The sequence below is a fragment of the Rutidosis leptorrhynchoides genome, chromosome 1 (assembly GCF_046630445.1).
Source record: "Rutidosis leptorrhynchoides isolate AG116_Rl617_1_P2 chromosome 1, CSIRO_AGI_Rlap_v1, whole genome shotgun sequence".
Classification (NCBI taxonomy): Eukaryota; Viridiplantae; Streptophyta; class Magnoliopsida; order Asterales; family Asteraceae; genus Rutidosis; species Rutidosis leptorrhynchoides.
Window position 1 is genome coordinate 283,539,778 of NC_092333.1, and position 23,326 is coordinate 283,563,103.

Below are 23,326 nucleotides of genomic sequence, written 5' to 3' on the forward strand. Positions count from 1 at the left end.
TTTAGTACCGAAAAGCAGATTATGCGAAACTATGAAGAAAGCCGTGGACAAATCACAAAAATAAGTTTGACTTCAAAGAATCCAAATGATTCAATGTCTGCTAAAGTCTTTAGTGAATGTCTTGCTCCTTATTCTAAACCCTTGCAGACAATAGTTTCTATCATCCTCTGATCTTAGATATTCCGAGATATTATCGTATCTTTCATTATAAATATCCTCCATATTTCTAGAGATATTTTTATAACTATTCTTATCTGAAATCATTAATCTCTTCGTGCTATCAGTATTACATCATATAGAAACTGTTAGTTTCTATATTCTGTAAACTTTCGAGTTTAAAATATGAATGTTATTGAAGTAATGTTGGGAACTGATGCATGAGTTAGTATAATATAATGACACTTGATCAACGTGATTATATTACAGTAAGTCATGCTGAGTTTCTAATGAAACTTGATGATTCACAGACCATAACTTCATCAGGTGCCATGTTACATAACTTCTTCATTCTGCTTAACTTCTGAACATATCAAGAAAATATATTCTTGATAGTTCTATTCTCAGTGATTCAGGTAATTTGACAAATCAAATCGTGCGGTAACGTTCTTTCTTGTTTATAACATTAAGTTCATTCAAAACTCCATGTTTACGAATTCTGAACCGTTACTCGCTTTACTAGAGGACGAGAGGATAATAAAAAGGCAAAGGGCTCCAAAATATAAGAGAAAATATAAAGCCCAATAACAACACGGAGGTTACAAACCATGGATGTTAATAGGAATAACAAAATAAAGACACGGCATAATTAAGAATAGTATCACCCCAGGGTAAAAGTAAAAGTAAACAATTTTTTTCTGGTGGAAGATTGAAAAGAAGAATGACAGATATGAAGGTTAGGAAAGTATCAAGGATTAGAACTGGACTAAGCATTTTCACAATCTTTTAGATGTATGAACTAAGGAAGGAAGCATAGGAATGGTGAGAATAATGGAACCGAAGAGCTTAATTTATAATGGAAATATCAGCCAGAGTAATCGAGGCAGATCACCGTATTTAATTATAGAGATCTTAATTTCCTTATTCGCTGAAGAATCAGATCTTATAGATCTTCAAGATTTTCTTTAAATCCCTTGAATTCTAGAATTCAACCAAGGCAATGTCAAAAGTTAAGACGCGCCTTATTTTCTAAATTCAACCATGACTACGTCAAAAGTCAAGACAAACCTATACTCACTTCATTTCACTCTTTTGTGATAACTTCATTCGTATGCTTTGAATAATCGAATTATTTTATCTAATGATAAAACTCTATTTATCAGCTCATATTCGTCAGGAAAATATATTTATTGTTAGCCATGACGACCTCGCTCAAATTTCGGGACGAAATTTCTTTAACGGGTAGGTACTGTGATGACCCGAGAAATTCTGACCAAATTTAAACTTGAATCTTATTTGATTTCGACACGATAAGCAAAATCTATAATGTGGAGTCTCAAAAACTTTGAACTATTTATATGGAATCATTTGACCTTTGACTATTCCCGACGATTCACGAACTTTACTTTGTAAATAAATAGGTACATGTAAATATAAATATATGGACGTATATAATCCATAATGTATACTTTAAACCTTACTTTACTTTGTAAATAAATAGGTACATGTAAATATAAATATATGGACATATATAATCCATAATGTATACTTTAAACCTTAGGAATTAAAAATGTGAAATAATAAATAGAATAAATAAATTACCATTTTACATAAATAATATTATGAGTCTATATGAATTCTAATAATAATTATTTAATATATTGTGATATATAATATTTAATAAATATTATTATATAATATAGTGTAAAGTTAATATATTATTTGTAATTACAAGTTTGAAGCTAAGTGATATATTAATATCATTATCATTAATTTCAGCATTTTTATTATTGTTAATATTCATGTTAATATTTATATTAGTAATAATATTACTTCTAAAATAAAATATATATATATAATTTGTGTTATTATTATTAATGTTAGTATTATCATTAATAATATAAATATAACTAATATTATTATTAGTTATTATTAAATGTATTAATATTATCATATCTGTATTATTATTAATATTTATTTGATATTATTATTATTATTATTAATTTAATATTAATTGTATCTCGATAGCAATATTAATAAATTATTAGTTTTATTATTAGTATTAATATTTTATAACATTACCAATAATAAAATTTATGAATTACATATATATACACAAAAATATAAACAGATATATATATATATATATATATATATATATATATATATATATATATATATATATATATATATATATATATATATATATATATATATATATATATATATATATATAATTACATATATATATATACACATAATACAGATATTTGTTTATAAATGAATATGTATACAAATTTTATTTATATAAATATATGTATATATATATATATATATATATATATAAATAAAAATTACAATTTAATATATAAATAAATGCAAAGAATCACGCTTTCTGTTCAAATCACTTTCAAGCCCGTGGAAGATTGTTTTCTGTCTCCAATTAGTACCAAACAGTGAAAAAGTATTTGAATGAATCCAAATTCTGTTGCAGGTCGTAATCTTTGTGATTACTTTTTATTATTATTATTTTTTTATATATATATATATTTTTTTCTGATTAATTGTCCTAGACGAATCAATTGTCTATAAAACAAAGAAATTACACTGTGATATTACTCTTTTTAATCACCATTACATCTTCAATATCAATTACCAACCCATACAACTTTTATTTAGTGGAATTAAATCAAAAGGAACGAAGAAAACAGGCACTGCCCTGTTCTTGTTTCAATTTTCAAATAGATCGATTTTTTTTACGAATTTCAAAAATGAGAAATGCAAGATTGTTGTTAATCTATTATGTAAACTATCTGGAAAGTTTAGAGGTCCAAATCATTCTATCAAATTTTAATTTTGGGGTCAAAGTTGATTTTTAAAAAGTCAAACGGCTGTTCCTTCGTGAAATTTATGAATGTGCTTATGTTTTAAGTCAAATTGAGAGGTTAGAAAGTTTCTAAGAATGAATTTGAACTTATTTCATTCAGGAATCGGGGTCTAAAACTTCCTAAATTTACGAGAGTGATTTAGAGTTCTTGAAGAACTTAACTAGCTATTACAGCTCTTTTATTTTTTGTTTATGTTGTTTTAATTAATTCAAACAAACCCCTAATTGATTCTGTGTCGTTTATGGATCCTAAATTGTATATGAAACTCATTACAAAATTGGATTGATCTCTGATTGAATTTACGAAATTTAAAGAAGATGATAACTGAAAAAGTCGATTTAAATATTAATGAGTTATGCATTAAATCAGAAAAATGGTTACAGCGGGTTGGTTAAGAGAGGTGACGGGTTAGCTAGGGGTCTCGGATTCGATCCTCAATTGGTGCATTCTTTTTACTTAAGGCTTCTAAAGGTAGATTTAAATACCAAGAATTTTTATTATTATTATCATTATCATTTTCATTATTGTTATTAATATTATCATTATTAATGTTGTGATTATTATTATTGTTATTATTATTAGATATTATTAATACTATTAGTATTATAATTATTAAATGTATTATAGCTAAGTATTATTAACATAGTTATATGTATTATTAGTTATCATTATTATTATTATTATGATAGTTATAAATAAGTATATTGTTATTATTATCATGGTTATTATTATATTTGTTTTAACAACTAATATATGTATTAACATGAGTACATAAATACTATGATTAAAATTGTTATCGGTAACCTTATTATTAACATTATTATCATTATAGTTATTAGTAAAAATAGTAGTATTATTATTATTGTTAATAAAATCACTATTTTTATAGTTATTATTATTATTAGTATACATTACTATTAAAAGTATTACTTTGATAAAAATAATCATTTTATAACTATGATTATTATTATATTAGGATGAAACAATTATTATTTTTTATTTATTAATAACAACACTATTTTATCAAAACAACTATTAGTTATATAACTCTATATTTACTACGTATAACATAACTATATTATTATTTTTGTAATAAATATTATTAAATGTAATTAATTAGATTATAAATGAAGAACATAGTTAAAATAACAATTAATTCAAGAGTAATAATATATATGTTCGATTATAATTATATATGTATTAATGAATACACAAATGGTATAGGTTCGTGAATCCGAGGCCAACCCTGCATGGTTCAATTTTGTCATATGTATTTTTACTACAAAATACATTAGGTGAGTTTCATTAATCCATTTTTAAATGCTTTTGCAATATATATTTTTGGGACTGAGAATACATGCGCTGCTTTTATAACTGTTTTACGAAATAGACACAAGTAATCGAAACTACATTCTATGGTTGGATTATCTAATCGAATATGCCCTTTTTATTAAGTCTGGTAATCTAAGAATTAGGGAACAGACACCCTAATTGACGCGAACTCTAAAGATAGATCTATAGGGCCCAACAAGCCCCATCCAAAGTACCGGATGCTTTAGTACTTCAAAATTTATATCATGTCCGAAGGAGGATCCCGGAATGATGGGGATATTCTTATATGTATATTGTGAATGTCGGTTACCAGGTGTTCAATCCATATGAATGATATTTTTGTCTCTATGCATGGGACGTATGTTTTTAAGAAATGGAAATATGAAATCTTGTGGTCTATTAAAATTATGAAAAGATTATTTATGTTAAACTAATGAACTCACCAACCTTTTGGTTGACACTTGAAAGCATGTTTATTCTCAGATATGAAAGAAATCTTCCGCTGTGCATTTGCTCATTTTAGAGTTATTACTTGGAGTCATTCATGACATATTTCAAAAGACATTGCATTCGGGTCATTGAGTTCATTAAGATTATTGATTAGTCAATTATAGTTTGATATATTATGAAATAGTATGCATGCCGTCAACTTTCGATGTAAATGAAAGTTTGTCTTTTAAAAACGAATGCAATGTTTGTAAAATGTATCATATAGAGGTCAAGTACCTCGCGATGTAATCAACTGTTGTGAATCGTTTATAATCGATATGGACTTCGTCCGAATGGATTAGGACGGGTCCTTTTATCAGGGGTCATTCGACCAAGCCAAAGTCCCTTTTCGGCTCCGATCGTAATGGTCAAGAAAAAAGATGGGTCGTGGCGTATGTGTGTGGACTATAGGAAGCTCAATAGTCATACAATAAAAGATAAGTTTCCTATTCCTATCATCGAGGAACTTATCGATGAGCTTAATGGGTCAAAAGTGTTCTCTAAACTCGATTTAAGATCGGGTTACCACCAAATACTTATGTTCGATGATGACATCGCGAAAACAGCATTTCGTACACATGAAGGACATTACGAGTTCCTTGTAATTCCATTCGGCTTGACTAACGCACCATCAACCTTTAAAGCCTTGATGAACGAGGTATTCAAACCTTTTCTTCGAAAGTTTACACTCGTTTTCTTTGACGATATATTGGTGAACAGTGCTAACCAAGAGGACCATTTAAAACACTTGAAAATGATACTGTTAACGATGCGACAACACTCGTTATTCGCAAAAAAGTCTAAATGCATCTTTATGACAACTAGTGTTGAGTATTTGGGCCATGTTATCTCGGCCCAAGGTGTGGCTACGGACCCGACTAAGTTGGAAGCAATTGCTAAATGGGCTGTTCCTAAGGCAATTAAGCAACTAAGAGGGTTTTTGGGCCTAACGGGCTATTATAGACGGTTCATTAAGGGCTACGCTACTATTTTTCGTCCATTAACTGATCTATTGAAAAAGAATGCATTTGTTTGGAATGAAAATGCTACATGTGCTTTTGAGTTGTTAAAACAAGTTATGCAAAGCTCTCCTGTATTAAGGTTGCCAAATTTTGATAAGCCAATCGTTATTGAGACGGATGCTTCGGGTTCGGGTATTGGGGCCGTTTTGCAACAAGAAGGTCACCCAATTGCTTACTTAAGCAAAACTCTATCCACTAGACACCAAATGTTATCAACATACGAAAAAGAGTTTCTTGCGGTAATACATGCTTTGGATAAGTGGCGTGGCTATCTTTTGGATCGACATTTTCAAATTCATACCGATCATATTAGTCTCAAGTATTTGCTTGACCAACACATCACGACACCTACTCAAATGAAATGGTTGCCTAAGTTGATGGGCTACGACTATGAAATTGTGTATAAAAAAGGTAGCGAGAACTGGGCTGCAGATGCCCTTTCACGAGCCCAAAGCGAAGCTTAGTTACACTCCATGTTTGCTACTGTTGTATTTGGTGATTTTGAGGAAAGAGTGGTCCAAAGTTTAACTCATGATATTGACTTGCAACCAATTAAAGCTCGCCTATTAAATGATCTAGCTAGTGCAAAACACTATACTTAACAAGGTAATCTGCTTCAACGCAAGGGCAAGCTAGTAGTTGGATCTGATGAAAATTTATGTCTTGACATAATTAAACATTTTCACAACGATTCTATTGGTGGTCATTCTGGTGTTAATGCTACAATTCATCGAATTGCTACTTGCTATTATTGGCGTAAGATGAAATCACAAGTCAAAAATTTTATTCGGCAATGTGAGATTTCTCAAAGAAGTAAACCCGATTTAAGTGCTTACCCGGGACTTTTGCAACCTTTACCAATACCAAATCGAATTTCGGAGGAAATATCTATGGATTTCATAGAATCTTTGCCGACATCCGAGGGTAAAACAGTAATTTTCGTCATTGTTGACCGATTGAGCAAATATAGCCACTTCATACCTCTTGCTCATCCTTTTACTGCAGTCCACATTGCACGTGTATTTTTGGACCACATTTACAAGTTACATGGCCTTCCAAAGGTGATTGTAAGTGATCGTGACAAAATCTTCATTAGTTTGTTTTGGAAAGAGTTGTTTAAGCTGCTCAAGGGTGAGTTACATATGTCGACGGCTTACCATCCACAAACCGATGGCCAAACTGAGATTGTTAATAAGGGTTTGGAATGCTACCTTCGTTGTATGATGAGTGATATACCAAAGGATTGGGTCAAGTGGTTACCATTAGCCGAGTACTGGTACAACACCAATTACCATTCTTCCATTTGCACAACCCCGTATGAGGTTGTGTATGGTCAAGCTCTGCCCATGCCCATCACGTATACACCTGGGGAAAGTCGAGTTGATACGGTGGATTGAACGCTCGCTGCTCGTGAAGAGGCTATTAACATTTTAAAATTTCATCTCAAACGGGTGTAAGATCGAATGAAGAATTTTGCTAATAAACACAGGGTTGACAGGGAATTTGGGGTTCTTGATTGGGTTTATGTCAAATTGCAGCCTCATCGTCAAGTTACATTGAGGGGTGGGAAACAACACAAGCTATCACCAAAGTATTATGGGCCATTTTCCATTATTGAACATGTTGGACAAGTTGCTTACAAATTGCAACTTCCCCCAAATTCACAAATTCACCCCGTATTCCATGTTTCCCAGCTTAAAAACACCATGGCGCACCACCTGCACAGATGGGAGGACTTCCTCATATTAATGTTGATGGTCTGATCGCTAGTTTTCCTTTGAAGATATTGGAACGCAAGTTGATGAAACGGAACAATCGAGCAGTCATATATGCCTTGGTTCAGTGGGTCAACGGGTCGGTAGAAGATGCCACTTGGGAGCCTATTGAAGACATTATGCAACGTTTTCCAGCTTTCGATGTTTTGACCACTGATTCTTGAGGTCAAGAATCCTTTTAAGGAAGGGGTATTGTTACGAGTCAAGTGAGTTGCTATTACTACTTAGTCACGAGCTGCACACGTGACTGGTCAAACAGATTAAACAAACCTTGCCACCAAGTTTGAGTCATCATCTTCGTTAGGTAAATACCTCTATTACCTATACACATAAGTTAGTTAGACAGTTATATTTCCTCTCTATTCATTCCAACAATTGTAACTAATTGCAATTTCAATTGTAATAAGAATATACAACTGAATCCATAGTTCTTCTCTAGATTTTGAGCTATCATTCGTTGTATCTTGCTTGATTTCGATTTGTAATCCAGATCGAGCACTAACACTAACGTAACTGCAATTCTAGATTTTTCAATTAAATTAAAAATCGAGCCTTTTTAATTCTGAGTTCAAACAGAGGTCGTCTCTTTTTTTTTTTTTTTTTAAAGAATTTTTGGTTTTCCCTTTGATTGGCATTGTGAAGATTGAATCATATACAGATAACAATCGAATATTAGATACAGTAGAGTTTATTGTTTGTATTCTAATTGATTTGGACGTCTAACAAGAAGTAGCTAGGAAATTCGATAAAGAAGTAAAAAAAAAAAAATAGAAGCAGGTGAGGATACACAACAGACTTTGTTTTATAGCTAAAAGGAATTCGAATATTAGCAGATGTAGTACCAATCAGGAACAAAAATCACGCTAATTTAGTTGTGATGGTTGAATATTACGTGCTATACAGTATCATATATATATCTGTATATTTATAATTAGGTTTAGTTATTTAACTGCTATATAATTATATACGTATCTATTATATATATATATATATATACCCAATATAACCGTAATTAATTATTTATCTGTTATTTATCTGACATAAATAAATGATCTGTTTATCTGTATTTATCTGTATTTGTTTATCTGTAATTATTTGTTTATATCTGTGTTTCTAAAATACATAATCAATATTAATAATAATTATATCTAATTAATAATAATAATCTCATTTTAATAAAAATTATATTTACAATATTTATTATTAATTATAGAAATAAAATATAAAATACTAATAATAATAATTATAGAAATATTTATAAAACTAATAAAAGTAAATATAATTACAATATAATGTTATTAATAATAACAATAAGGATAATTTTAATAATAACATTATTAGTAATACTAATAATAATACTAATTTTAATAATATGGATATTATTAAATGATAATAATAATATTAACAATAATCTAATAATTGATACATATTTGGTTTCATATTTATATCATACAATTATTAACACTTATATTAATATTATTATGTTTATTTTTATAATTATAACAACTATATTTTAACTTGTACATAATATTATACATTATTATTTATGTTATATTTACTAATTATATAATATATTCATTTTATTAATAATTCAATTATTTTATTCATCACTTTAAATTTTCAATTCAATTTGAATGATTTATTTGTATTATGTTAATGTAATTTAATCTATATATATATATATATATATATATATATATATATATATATATATATATATATATATATATATATATATATACACACACACACACACACACATTTATTTACAACAACTGTTCGTGAATCGTTGGGATTGGTCAAAGGTATAAATGAATCTATGTAAATAGTTCAAAAATTTGTAGAATCAATTTAACAGGCTTTGCTTATCATATCAAAATCATATAAAGATTAAGTTTAAATTTGGTCGAAAATTCCCGGGTCATCACACTACCCGTTAAAGAAATTTCGTCCCGAAATTTGAGTGAGGTGGTCATGGCTAATAATAAAAATGTTTTCATGACGAATATGAGTTGATAAATTGAGTTTTATCATCATTGATTAATATGGATAAAAATAATTCGATTATTCGAAGAGTACGAATGAAGCTATCACCAAAGAGTGAAATAGGAAAGTAAAGATTTATCTTAACTTTTGACAGAGTCAGGGTTGAATTCCGGAATTCAAGGGATTTAAAGAAAATCTTGGAAATCTAAAAGATTTGATTCTTCGGCGAGTAAGAAAATTAAGATCTCTATAATTAAATACGGTGATCTGCCTCGATTACCCTGTCTGATATTTCCATTACAAATTAAGCTCTTCCGTTCCATTATTCTCACCATTCCTATACTTTCTTTCTTAGTTCATACATCCAAAAGATTGTGAAAATGCTTAATCCAGTTCTAATCCTTGATATTTTTCTAATTATCATTTCTGTCATTCTTCTTTTCCAACTCCCACCGGAGGATTTTGTTGTCTTTTACTTCGCCCTTGGGGTTATAATGTTTTTAATTTCTCCCGCGTCTTTATGTTGCCATACGCATTGATATACACGGTTTGTAATTTCTATTGTTGTTGTCGTGCTTATATTTCGGAGCTCCATGCTTTGTTTTCTCTTCCTGACCTGAATTAAAGCGATCGATACGTCTTGGTTTGTAGGTATGAAGTTCGAAAGAACATACTAAGGTTATAAGCAGGAAGGAAAAAGTACTAGCACTGGTTAAATTACCAGAATCATGGAAAAGATAGAACTATCAAGAATTTACTTTCTTGACATGTTTATATATTAGATAGAATGTAAGAGTCGTGTAACATGGCACATGATGACATTATGATCTGTGAATCATCACGTTCCATTAGAAACTCTGTGATGCCCCGTACAAAACCATCGTGTACGAATCATCAACAACAGGATCATTACAAGGTCAAATACTATATGCGGTTTCAAAACAAGTTTGCATTCATGGTAAAAGGTGACGTCATAACTAACGTCAAATGTTTTATATCAAAAGTATGCTTCAACGAACAGAAGCAAATATAATAGTGTGTGACCCTTAGGTCGTTACAAATCATAGTTTCAAAAGTATTAAAGTTATGAATGCAAGATAAACAGTTCATGCGGTGATAACTCTAGAGCAGCGGGTGTCTACAGCAAGACTAGTACACAGCGGAAGCAACCTTAAGCACCTAAGAAAAACATGCTTAAAAATGTCAACACAAAGGTTGGTGAGCTATAGTTTAAGTATAACAGTATGTAAGGTAGGCCACGAGATTTCAGTGCTACAAAGAGCGTTTCAAAATAGTATGATAAAGTATATGTTTAACCGTGGGCACTTGGTAACTAACTTAACGTTTATACCCCCTGAAAGTACACTTGGCAAGTGCATATGTTTACGAAGTATTAAACACTCGTTAAATGCTAGCGCTACTAGCCCGAGTGGGGATGTCAAACCCTATGGATCCATATCTAAGATTTGCGTTCACCGGTTCAAAAACCAATGACTAAACATTACCGAGCTAAAGGGAATGTTTATGCCGTTGTATAACCCACACATATATAAAGTTTAAGTACTCGTGCCTAGTATGTAAAACGTAAAATGCGCATGTATTCTCAATTCCCAAAATAGTTAAAGTAAAAAGGGAACTCATCTTCGTTTGACCATGGCTCCGTATATGATTCCTTTAGTTGTGGTAAAAATTCCAGAAGCAAACTCGTCTTCGTTTGACCGTGGCGACGGTCTAAGTGCGAGTAGGTCAGAATTTTCAGCACAACGTTAAAGGACATAGTGACGTTCGGAGGGCCATAAATCCTAAACCGTAACTTGGATTAAGACGAGTCCTAAATGAAAAGTTATCTACTCAAACAGAGCTATCTGAAAATCATCTTTACAGTAGCCCAGGTTGTACGGGTGAGACACAGAAATAGTAAAACAGTAGGTCCAGTGGGTTCTTGGTGCTCGATGCTTATCACGGTTCTCATCCTTGATGCATATAGCTTCAAGTGTACAACTTGTTGATGTGTTTACATCATCTTAACCAAGGTTTCACCATCATAACACATGTGTAAGTCTAAGACATGTAGCACAACTCAATTAAGTGTTGTATGTAGTTTGATGAACCAAAGTTACATCAAAGTCTTAGATTTAACACATACATGAAATATAAAAGTAATTTTGAACTACAAACTAGAAAGTAAACTAACTAATCAAGATCTTAAGATGTAGAACATAGTTCTTAGTTAGATCTTGAAGATCCAAGACCCAAAAGTCTAGATCTAAAGTTATTAAGTTAAATCTAACACAAGTGTATGAAGTTATAACTAAAGAGTTACAATTCCATGTTCTTGAAATCTTAAAGTTAACTTTTAGTTTCAAGAAGTATGAGATCAAGACTAACTTGTAATACTTGACCATTTAAACCAATAAACATGAAATTAAAGTGCATAATATGAAGTAATAAACTTAAATAAACAAGTTAATAAGTTCATGGGTTTCATACTTTTAAAGATTCAAGCCTAAGTCTTGATCTTTAGAAAGTAAACTTTAAGTTTAATCATGAACTTCAAGTATGGTTTTAACTCATGAACTTTAATCTTTTAAAACACTAAAGGTAGAATCATAAACTAGTAAGTTTATGTTCTTGTATGTCTTGTAAGAACAAGTTGATATGAAGAATCAAACTAACAAGTTTGATTCTTAGTAACAAGTAAGTAACAACAACAAGTAAGTAAACCATAATATGAACAAGTAAACAACAAACAAAGATTGATGATGATGAGATGTAATGTTACGGTTTTTGCAAGGGAGAAAAGGAGAATAATACTTGAAAGAAACTCACACTTGAGAGCAAAAGATGAGAGAAAATGAAAGCAAATAATTTGTGTGTGTTTTTGGAATGAGAGGATATGTGAATAAGTATTACAAAAATTGAAACAAAAACCCTTCCCTTGACAAGTTGGCCGACGGTTTTTGGGGTTCCAAGCGGAGGATTTGGTCCACTAGTTCCATGCATGTAAAGGTTTAAAAAGGTGGTTATTAGAGTTATTTGCATGGGAACATGGTGCAAGTAAATGGTAACTAGATTCTCACTAACTAGTTAATCCCTAAAGTAATACTTACATGAAGGAGATGGGCTAATAAGTCCACTAAAGAAGTAGGGTGGGCTTCCAAGTTCACTAATATTAATAAAAGCCCAAGTTTCAAGTAGTTATCAAATAAATCCAATTAAAGCCCAAGTAATTAACTAATATCCATAGTTAACCAAAATGATTAATAAAACTTAATCATGAATGTAAATAATATTCTAAAAATATTATTCGAGTAATGTACGTGTGTCACAAAGACGTTTCGGGCATTTAAAGTCAAGTACGGGCAATCATGGTAACAAGTAAATGTAATAACATACATTCGTTAAATCACAAGTATTAATAATAACAATTATTAATAAATAAACTTTGGAAAATCTAGGGTCGTTACATTACCCACCTGTTAAAGAAAATTTCGTACCAAAATTTTAAGCTGAGGTAGATGGAGGAGTCCGAAAAAGGTGAGGATACTTCAGCATCATTTGATCCTCTCGTTCCCAAGTAAACTCAGGTCCTCGTTTGGCATTCCATCGTACTCAGACGATCGGAATCTTGTTGCGTTTCAAAGTTTTGATCTCACGATCCATAATTTCAACAGGCTCTTCCACATCCACAAAGTGGAGTTTGTCATCAATCGTAAGTTCCTCAAGTGGTATGATAAGTTCAGGTGCAGCAAGACACTTCTTCAAGTTTGACACGTGGAAGGTAGGAGGAACTGAGCTCAATTGTGCTGGTAGATCCAAACGGTAAGCAACGGGTCCAACGCGTTCCAAGATTTCAAAAGGACCAATGTATCGTGGGTTCAACTTTCCACGTTTTCCAAAACGAATCACACCTTTCTAAGGTGCAACCTTCAACATTACACGGTCACCAACGTTGAATTCAAAGTCTTTACGTTTAAGATTGGCATAACTCTTTTGACGATCGCGGGCAATCTTAAGTCTAGCTTGAATCTGAGCAATCTTCTCCGTGGTTTCATGGACTACCTCGGGTCCGGTTATTTGCTTTTCGCCTACTTCGGCCCAGAAAATAGGAGATCGGCACTTGCGGCCATACAACACTTCAAAAGGTGCGGCATTAATGCTAGAGTGATAACTGTTGTTGTACGAGAATTTGGCTAACGGCAAATGCCTTTCCCAGGGCTTTCCGAAATCAATGACACATGCACGCAACATGTCCTTCAAGGTCTGAATCGTTCGTTCACTTTGCCCGTCGGTCTGTGGGTGATAAGCAGTACTCATGTCGAGACGGGTTCCCATGGCTTCTTGTAAGGAACGCCAAAATCTGGAAGCAAAACGGGGATCGCGATCTGAGATGGTCGATAAAGGTACACCATGACGAGATACAACCTCTTTGATGTATAACTGAGCGATTCTCTCCATCGTATCAGTTTCCTTCATCGCTAGGAAGTGTGCAGATTTAGTAAGGCGGTCAACAATAACCCAAATGGTATCGTATCCGCCCACCTTCGCCGGCAGCTTAGTAATGAAATCCATTGTGATCCTTTCCCACTTTCATTGTGGGATTTCCGGTTGTTGAAGTAACCCAGAAGGTCTCTGATGCTCGGCTTTAACCTTCAAGCAAGTCAAACACTTACCAACATAAGTAGCAATGTCTTTCTTAAGATTTGGCCACCAATACTGTTCTTTTAGGTCGTGGTACATTTTTCCCGCTCCGGGATGAATCAAATATCTCGATTTGTGTGCTTCATTAAGTATAAGGTTCCGTAGATCTCCATAAAGAGGTACCCAAATTCTTCCAGCATAACATCAGAGTCCAGACTCCCTAACCTCGAATCGAGAGATAAGAATGTTCAAATGTTCATGAGATATATTCTCCTCCTTGAGAGCCTCATCTTGGGCTACTCGGATTTGACTGTTGAGATTCGAATGGATGGTGATGTTCAGAGCCCTAACACGAAGAGGTGCCGTCCTCTCCTTTCGGCTTAAAGCGTTAGCTACAACATTGGCCTTGCCAGGATGATAACGAAGTTCACAATCATAGTAATTTAGCATCTCGATCCATCGACGCTGTCTCATATTTAGTTGCTTCTGCTCGAAGATGTGCTGGAGACTCTTGTGATCGGTGAAGATAGTACTTTTCGTTCCATACAAATAGTGTCTCCACAATTTGAGCTCAAAGACAACGACTCTAAGTTCGAGATCATGAGTAGTGTAGTTCCGCTCGTGAATCTTCAGTTGACGGGAAGCATAGGCAATAACCTTTTATCGTTGCATCAGTACACAACCAAAACCACTTTTCGAAGCATCGCAATAGATGACAAAATCGTCACTGCCTTCAGGAAGAGATAAGATAGGTGCGGTGGTCAACTTTTTCTTCAAAGTTTGGAATGCTGATTCATGTGCGGGTTCCCAAATGAACTTCTTCCCTTTGTGAGTCAATGCGGTCAAAGGACGCGCAATGAGAGAAAATCCTTCAATAAATCTTCGGTAGTAACCGGCGAGACCTAGGAATTGGAGAATGTGGGTTGGAGTAGTGGGGGTCTCCCACTTGCTGATAGCTTTAATCTTGGCGGGATCAACTTTGATACCCTGGTCGCTCACAACATGACCTAGAAATTGGACTTCCTTCAACCAAAATTCACACTTGGAGAATTTGGCGTAAAGTTGCTCTTGTCTCAAGAGTTCAAGTACTAGTCGGAGGTGTTGCTCATGTTCTTCTTCACTCTTAGAGTAGATGAGGATATCATCTATGAAGACGATAACGAACTTATCCAAGTACGGCTTGCAGACACGATTCATGAGGTCCATGAACACGGCAGGTGCATTGGTTAAAGCGAATTGCATCACGAGAAACTCATAATGACCATAACGGGTTCTGAATGCAGTTTTCATCACGTCACTTTCCTTCACCCTCAACTGGTGATAACCGGATCGCAAATCGATCTTAGAGTAGACGCTCGATCCTTGTAGTTGATCAAAAAGATCGTCAATTCGGGGAAGAGGATACCGATTCTTGATTGTCAATTTGTTGAGTTCACGGTAGTCGATACACATACGGAAGGATCCATCCTTCTTCTTCACAAACAACACAGGTGTGCCCCAAGGCAAGAAAATTGGTTGGATAAACCCTCGATCTAACAGCTCTTGTAGTTGACTCTGTAATTCTTGCATCTCGGAAGGTGCGAGTCTATAAGGTGCGCGAGCTATAGGTGCAGCTCCTGGCACTAAGTCGATCTGAAACTCTACTGCTCTCGGCGGTGGTAATCCAGGCAATTCTTCAGGAAAGACATCGGAGAATTCGTTCACAATTTGAACGTCGTTCACACTCTTCACCTCGGTTTCTACCATTTTCACATGTGCTAGGACAGCAAGACGTCCCTTCTTCATGATCTTTTGCGCTTTCACGCAACTAATAAGGTTCAGCTTCGAGGTACATCTCTCTCCGTAAATGATAAGTGGTGCACTATCTCCTTGCGGTATACGAAGAGCTTTGTCTCCACAGATAATGTCAGCCTTTATCTTACTCAACCAATCCATACCGACTATCACGTCAAAACTTCCCAATTTGATAGGTATCAAATCAATTTCGAAATCTGCACCAGCTATGTTGATAATAGCTCCTCGACTAATATGGTCAACTTTCTCAAGTTTTCCATTGGCGACCTCGATAAGCATACTCTCTTTTAACGGGACTAATGACCAATTAATCTTATCGCAAAAATGTCTACATACATAACTTCTATCGGCACCAGTATCAAATAAGACAGAAGCTAATAGATTGTTGATAGTGAATATACCTGTCACCAAGTCGGGGTTTTCTCGAGCGTTTCTTGCATTAACATTGAAAGCTCTACCACGGGGTGGTCCGCCGTCTTTTCGCTTGTTTGGACACGCATTTCTGAAATGGCCCGTCTGTCCGCATTCGTAGCACCTTTTCGGTCCATTGGGGTTCGCCTTCACATTCAGGGTGGTGACCTTGCAGTCTTTACCGATATGCCCAGTCCGTTGGCACTTTTCACAAACAACGTTATAATACCTAGTATGGTGCTTGTAGCACCGCTTGCATTGTGGTAAGGTTCCTTTGTAGTTCGGGTTTGAGTTAGTGTTCGGATTGGGGTTTCCACCATTGTTGTTTCCTCTGAAACCCTCATGTCTTTTCACCGGGTTCTGATCATAGGTCCTTCCCCTGTTGTTATCCCATTTGCGTTTCTCACTACTACCCGCTTCAGACTTAGCCTTCTCCGGTTCATCGATAATAATTTGATTCATTAAAGTATGCGCCATGCGCATCGCTTTCGGGACATTTGGTGGCTTGGACGAGGTGACGTTTCCCTTAATGCTCTTAGGAAGTCCCCAAAAGTATCTTTCCATACGCTTGAATTCCGGGGTGACCATGGTCGGACACATCAGGGCTAATTCCAAAAACCTACGGTTGTAACTATCCAGGTCATTCCCAACAGCCTTTAACTGCATAAATTCCATCTCCATCTTCTGGATCTCGATCCTAGGGCAATATTCCTCAATCAGGGCCCCCTTGAACTCCTCCCATGGAGTAGCAAACGCCTCATCAATACCTTTTGCTTGAGCCAAAGTGTTCCACCACATTAGTGCGCCATCAGACAGCGTGCATGAAGCAAAGTTGGTTTTATTCGCTTCTTAACAGTTACTAACTCGAAACACAGATTCTAATTTCTCGAACCATCTAGTGAGACCAACCGGTCCCTCTGTTCCACTGAAGTTATGAGGTTTGCAGCTTTGGAACTCTTTGTACGTGCACCCATTATGAATGGGTTGAATAACCGGTGGCGGTGGCGGTGGAGCTTGGGGTTGCATTTCCGCAATGGCTGCGGCTACCCTTTTGGCAATCATCTCCTAAATTTGGGCTGTGGTCGATGTTGATGTTGATCGTCTGTTAGCCATGGTGTTCTAAACAAAATTTTTGACTCAAGTCAAAATCCAGTATGCAAATAGTAATAATACATTATATGTAACCAACACGGAATCAACACATCACATGTTTATTAAGTAACGCATCTAGGTACAAATACCACAGAATCATAAAGTAACGTAAATAGAACATCGTGCAAGAATTAAATAACTCAAAGTTCCATTCATTAATAATAATAAGTTGCATACATCTGTATAAGTTCGTATAATACATAAGTGAAACATAAAACTACAACTAGATTACATAATGAAATCTACTACAAAAGTCCTATGGTGAAGGTAGGTATAGGATGTCCAATACATGGGACATCTCGTCCTCAAGCTCGTTTACCCGAGCACGGAGGATCTCCACCTCCCTCATCAGTTCCTCGATAGAGGGAGTGGATGGGGCAGGCAGTGCAGTCGGTACGGGTGGTGCTGGTGGAGCTGGTGGTGCTGACGGTCCGGCTCCAGAAGTAGAGGCTGCGAGGCGGTAAGGCTTACGGATGAAGGGATCAGTAGGATACGGCACTAGCCGCTTACGGGTGGTAACCCTACGACGCCGACCAAATGCGTCAGTGAATGCTCGCCCTCCGTTGATCCCCGGAATAATGGTGCCATCGAAGTGGTACCGCTTCTTCGACGGGGTGGAGGGTGGCTGATCAGGTGCATCAGGGTCCTCTTCGTCGGAGTCATCATCACTCGAGTCATCTGTGGATGGGTCATCGGATGAAGAATCATCAGAATCATGCGGTGGTGGCTGCACGGGTGGCTGAACTGGCTCTCCTCGGGCGGCCATCATCTCTCGGTATCTGGCGGGTCCGATCGGAATGAGACGTCCATCAGGGGCGCGTCGGCACCAATGGCGATACCAGTTATGAAATGGACCTTCCCCGAATTCCGCGGGAATCACAATCTCACCGGAGCAGGGCTGTGACACCGAGGGTCCGGGGGCAGATGGAGCTGGAATCTCCGGAGGGTCCTGGGTTCCGTCTACAGTAACCACTGGAGCCGGTGTATGGCTGCTAGCTCCGAAAGATGAAGCGCCGGGGTCACTCATAGGTAACGGGATCGATGTGTCAGCAGCAGCAGTAGGTGTGGTGGCTGAAGTGTCTGAACTGCCCAAAACTATAGCAGGTGGAATATCCGACATCTGAACAAGGAAAAATAAATTTTTCATGTCAGTAAGTCATAAAGCAAGCACGTATTATGCCAACAGTCGAAATCATGTATAACAGTAAGTAGCATGGCAATAACGACAATTATCATGCAATCCAAAGCAGATATTAGCATGCAGTAGTGAAATCATGTAATAGCATACGGCATATAGCAGTAACAGTAAGCAGCAGCATGCAGTAAGTTTAGCTGAAACAAGTAAACTAGCAAGTTGTAGATTAGTCCTATTAGTGAATCCTACTCGGGTCGGTCTTGACTCACTAATGCAACCTAATTCCCTACAACCAATACTCTGATACCAAATGTGATGCCCCGTACAAAACCATCATGTACGAATCATCAACAACAGGATCATTACAAGGTCAAATACTATATGCGGTTTCAAAACAAGTTTGCATTCATGGTAAAAGGTGACGTCATAACTAACGTCAAATGTTTTACATCAAAAGTATGCTTCAACGAACAGAAGCAAATATAATAGTGTGTGACCCTTAGGTCATTACAAATCATAGTTTCAAAAGTATTAAAGTTATGAATGCAAGATAAACAGTTCATGCGGTAATAACTCTAGAGCAGCGGGTGTCTACAGCAAGACTAGTACATAGCGGAAGCAACCTTAAGCACCTGAGAAAAACATGCTTAAAAACGTCAACACAAAGGTTGGTGAGCTATAGTTTAAGTATAACAGTATGTAAGGTAGGCCACGAGATTTCAGTGCTACAAAGAGCGTTTCAAAACAGTATGATAAAGTATATGTTTAACCATGGGCACTTGGTAACTAACTTAACGTTTATACCCCCTGAAAGTACACTTGGCAAGTGCGTATGTTTACGAAGTATTAAACACTCGTTAAATGCTAGTGCTACTAGCCCGAGTGGGGATGTCAAACCCTATGGATCCATATCTAAGATTCGAGTTCACCGGTTCAAAAACCAATGACTAAACGTTACCGAGCTAAAGGGAATGTTTTTGCCGTTGTATAACCCACACATATATAAAGTTTAAGTACTTGTGCCTAGTATGTAGAACGTAAAATGCGCATGTATTCTCAGTTCCCAAAATAGTTAAAGTAAAAAGGGATGCTATAACTCATAGTGGTAAAGTAGTGGTAAAGTCGAGTCGGGAAAATAAGCAAGTACGTAGGTCCGGAAAGTCCTCAACCTAAGTCAAATAGTACTAAGTCAGTAAATCGTCTCAATAGGTTTAAATGTATGTAAATAAGGTCTTAAGGGTCATCATCATTCATCATCAAACAAAAGGTGTAAAGTAAGTTTCGTTCATGAAAGAAGTTTAAAACAAAGGCTGATTTCGGTCAGTCACCACGGCCTCAATACCTACTAAAATAAGGTGAGACCAGTGGCCATTTCCCCGTATATGAGTCCTTTAGTTATGGTAAAATTCTAGAAGCAAACTCGTCTTTGTTTGACCGTGGCGAAGGTCTAAGTGCGAGTAGGTCAGAATTTTCAGCACAACGTTAAAGGACATAGTGACGTTCGGAGGCCATAAATCCTAAACTGTAACTCGGATTAAGACGAGTCCTAAATGAAAAGTTATCTACTCGAACAGAGCTATCTGAAAATCATCTTTACAGTAGCCTAGGTTGTACGGTTCAGACACAGAAACAGTAAAATAGTAGGTCCGATGGGTTCTTGGTGCTCGATGCTTATCACGGTTCTCATCCTTGATGCATATAGCTTCAAGTGTACAACTCGTTGATGTGTTTACATCATCTTAACCAAGGTTTCACCATCATAACACATGTGTAAGTCTAAGATATGTAGCACAACTCAATTAAGTGTTCTATGTAGTTTGATGAACCAAAGTTACATCAAAGTCTTAGATTTAACACATACATGAAATATAAAAGTAATTTTGAACTACTGATGTCATGCGAGGTGTATATAAAATAGCTATTAATTTTTACAGGAAAATACTATTAAATACGATACAATTTTACACAAGATATTTATTTATTTAAAGAACGGATATACTTAAACCTTGCTACAACACTTATAGGCAGTGTACCTAATCGTACAGTAGTGTAGTTTTTAGTAAGTCCGGTTCGTTCCACAGGGAATCTTTTTAAACAAAGCTTAACGCTATATTAGTTTACTTTTATAGAAATACAAATATATATATAAGTAATATTATTATTATAAAGGGGGGTTTTTACCGTTTAATGACCGGTTTGTCGATTTTAAAACTTTAGTCGCAGTTAAAACCTAATTTAAAATATTAAATAAATAAAAGACTTTATTTAAAGCATAAAATAAATAACGATAATGAAATTGCAATAAATAAAAGTGCGATAAAATAAAATTGCGATAATTAAAAAGTACGATAATTAAAAGTGCGATTAAATAACAATAAATAAAAGTGCGATAATTAGAAGTGCAATTAAATATAAAATAAAGGAAATTAAATATGAAATAAAAGAATTATGCTTATTTAAACTTCCGTAATCATGATGTTTGACGTGTTGATTTTAGTTTTATGCCCATGGGTTAATTGTCCTTTGTCCTGGATAATTTAATATGTCTGTCTGGTTTTTGTCCATAACAGTCCATCAGTCATAAATATAAAGTGCGAGTATCCTCGTCAAATTATCCTTATACCCGAAGTTAAATATTCCAACTAATTGGGGACTTAAACTGTAACAAGATTTTAATACTTTGTTTAATAATTACACCAGGATGTCGACTGAGTGTAACCCAAGGTTTTAATATTTTGTTATCAATTATACCAAGTGTCTTTGTACATAATTTCACCCCTGTTTTAATTATTCTAGTGGCTATTAATCCATTCCCGTGTCCGGTTAAATGAACGATTATTCGTACATATAAATACCCCGCCCATCGTGTCCGATTGAGTGTATATGGTAATTTATAGGGACGCCCAATTGTAAATCTTTATATTAACATTAACAAACTATCATTTAGTTAAACAAATATAAAGCCCATTAATAGCTCATAGTCTAATTTCCACAATTGTCGTTCTTTTGTCCAAACCCCAATTATGGTACAAAGCCCAATTACCCAATTTTAATAATTAGCCCAACATCATGATTACTTCGTTTTAAATAAGCATAATAATAACTTAGCTACGAGACATTAATGTAAAAAGGTTGAACATAACTTACAATGATTTAAAATAGCGCAGCGTTACACGGACAGAATTTCGACTTACACCCTTACAACATTCGCTAACATACCCTTATTATTAGAATTATAATTAAAATTAAAATATAAATAAATATATATATATATTTTACGTATGAATGAGGAGAAGAAAAAGATGATTTTTTACGATCAGAATGCGCGAGCTTTATAGGGAGTTTCTGAAATTGGGGTTCCGCGACTCGCGGCCATTTTGGCCTTCAAACTCCGCGAGTCGCGGAGTTTACTTTTACAGCTCACACAAGCTTGGCTCTTTGTTTACCGACGGTTTTAAATATAAATATAATATATTAAATAATTATAAGAATTATTTAAATATTATATTATATTTATGTGCATAGTTGACTTGTAATTTTTAGTCCGTTGTGTCGGGCGTTGATAGTTGACTCATGTCCCGGTTCCGGATTTTCGAACGTCCTTGCGTACAATTTAATATCTTGTACTTTGCATTTTGAATCTTGTACTTTTTTAATTTCGAGACGTTTCTTGTCAATAATTGGAACCTTTTTTATTGTCTTTTGTACTTTTGAGCTTTTTGGTCGTTTGCGTCTTCAATTCGTCGAATCTGTCTTTTGTCTTCATCTTTTATTATTTAAACGAATATCACTTGTAAATAGAACATTTGCAACTAAAAGCTTGTCTTTCTTGAGGAATAATGCTATGAAATATATGTTCGTTTTTAGCATTATCAAATATTCCCACACTTAAGCGTTGCTTGTCCTCAAGCAATATCGTCTTGAAATACTAGAATCACTTCTTTATTCTTCACACTTTGTACATCAGTGATTTTCTATACGGCGGTTGTAACATCCCGCCTTTTTCTGTTTACTTTTCCGTTTAACTATTTAAGTTCCGTTATATGTTTATAACATCTCCCGTTAATACGCGTTACAATTATCTTGTTTTAGGTAATTTAACGCACCCGATTGCAACTTGAGGGACTAGTTTCGCCAATACACTAAAGAGGTGACTAGCATGTGACTATTCAACCCCACCTCTTCTCATTTTCATTTTCATTTTATCCTTTCTTTCTCTACTTTCTCATTTTCCTTCAATTATCCAATTCAAGAATTCATCATCCATATTAAATCGATCAAGCTTCGGGCCAAACAAATTACATATTTGAACTCCTCGTGATCTCCTCTTCGATTCCATACCGATCTCATCAAATTTGGGTAACTTTCTAAAATCACTAATTTTATGTGTTCTTGAGTTTTTGAGTTAAAAAGGTTGTTAATTAGTGTCTATGGCTCAAGTCTAGTATGATTATGTGTTTTGTATGCTTGTTCTTGCTAGTTTGGTGTAACTAATTCATATTGAAAGAATGCTTGCTTAATCTTGAGTTTTAGGTGTTCATATGT

The 23,326-nt window shown here is 34.7% G+C and overlaps 1 protein-coding gene across 1 annotated transcript; it reads left to right on the plus strand.

The window, feature by feature from the left end:
• The first annotated feature begins 7,350 nt into the window (after positions 1 to 7,350).
• LOC139898187 (uncharacterized) lies at positions 7,351 to 7,826 on the plus strand. Its single transcript, XM_071880915.1, has 2 exons — positions 7,351 to 7,563; positions 7,671 to 7,826. Exons 1-2 carry the CDS (start codon positions 7,351 to 7,353, stop codon positions 7,824 to 7,826), a joined length of 369 nt encoding a protein of 122 aa, XP_071737016.1.
• The last annotated feature ends 15,500 nt before the right edge of the window (positions 7,827 to 23,326 follow it).

What these genes read in the sequence shown, in the direction of transcription:
- LOC139898187 (XM_071880915.1), top strand. Translation starts at nt 7,351, where the DNA reads ATGAAGAATTTTGCTAATAAACACAGGGTTGACAGGGAATTTGGGGTT. An exon ending in CAAATTCACAAATTCACCCC is followed by an intron (nt 7,564 to 7,670) that starts GTATTCCATGTT and finishes TTTCCTTTGAAG; the next exon opens with ATATTGGAACGCAAGTTGAT.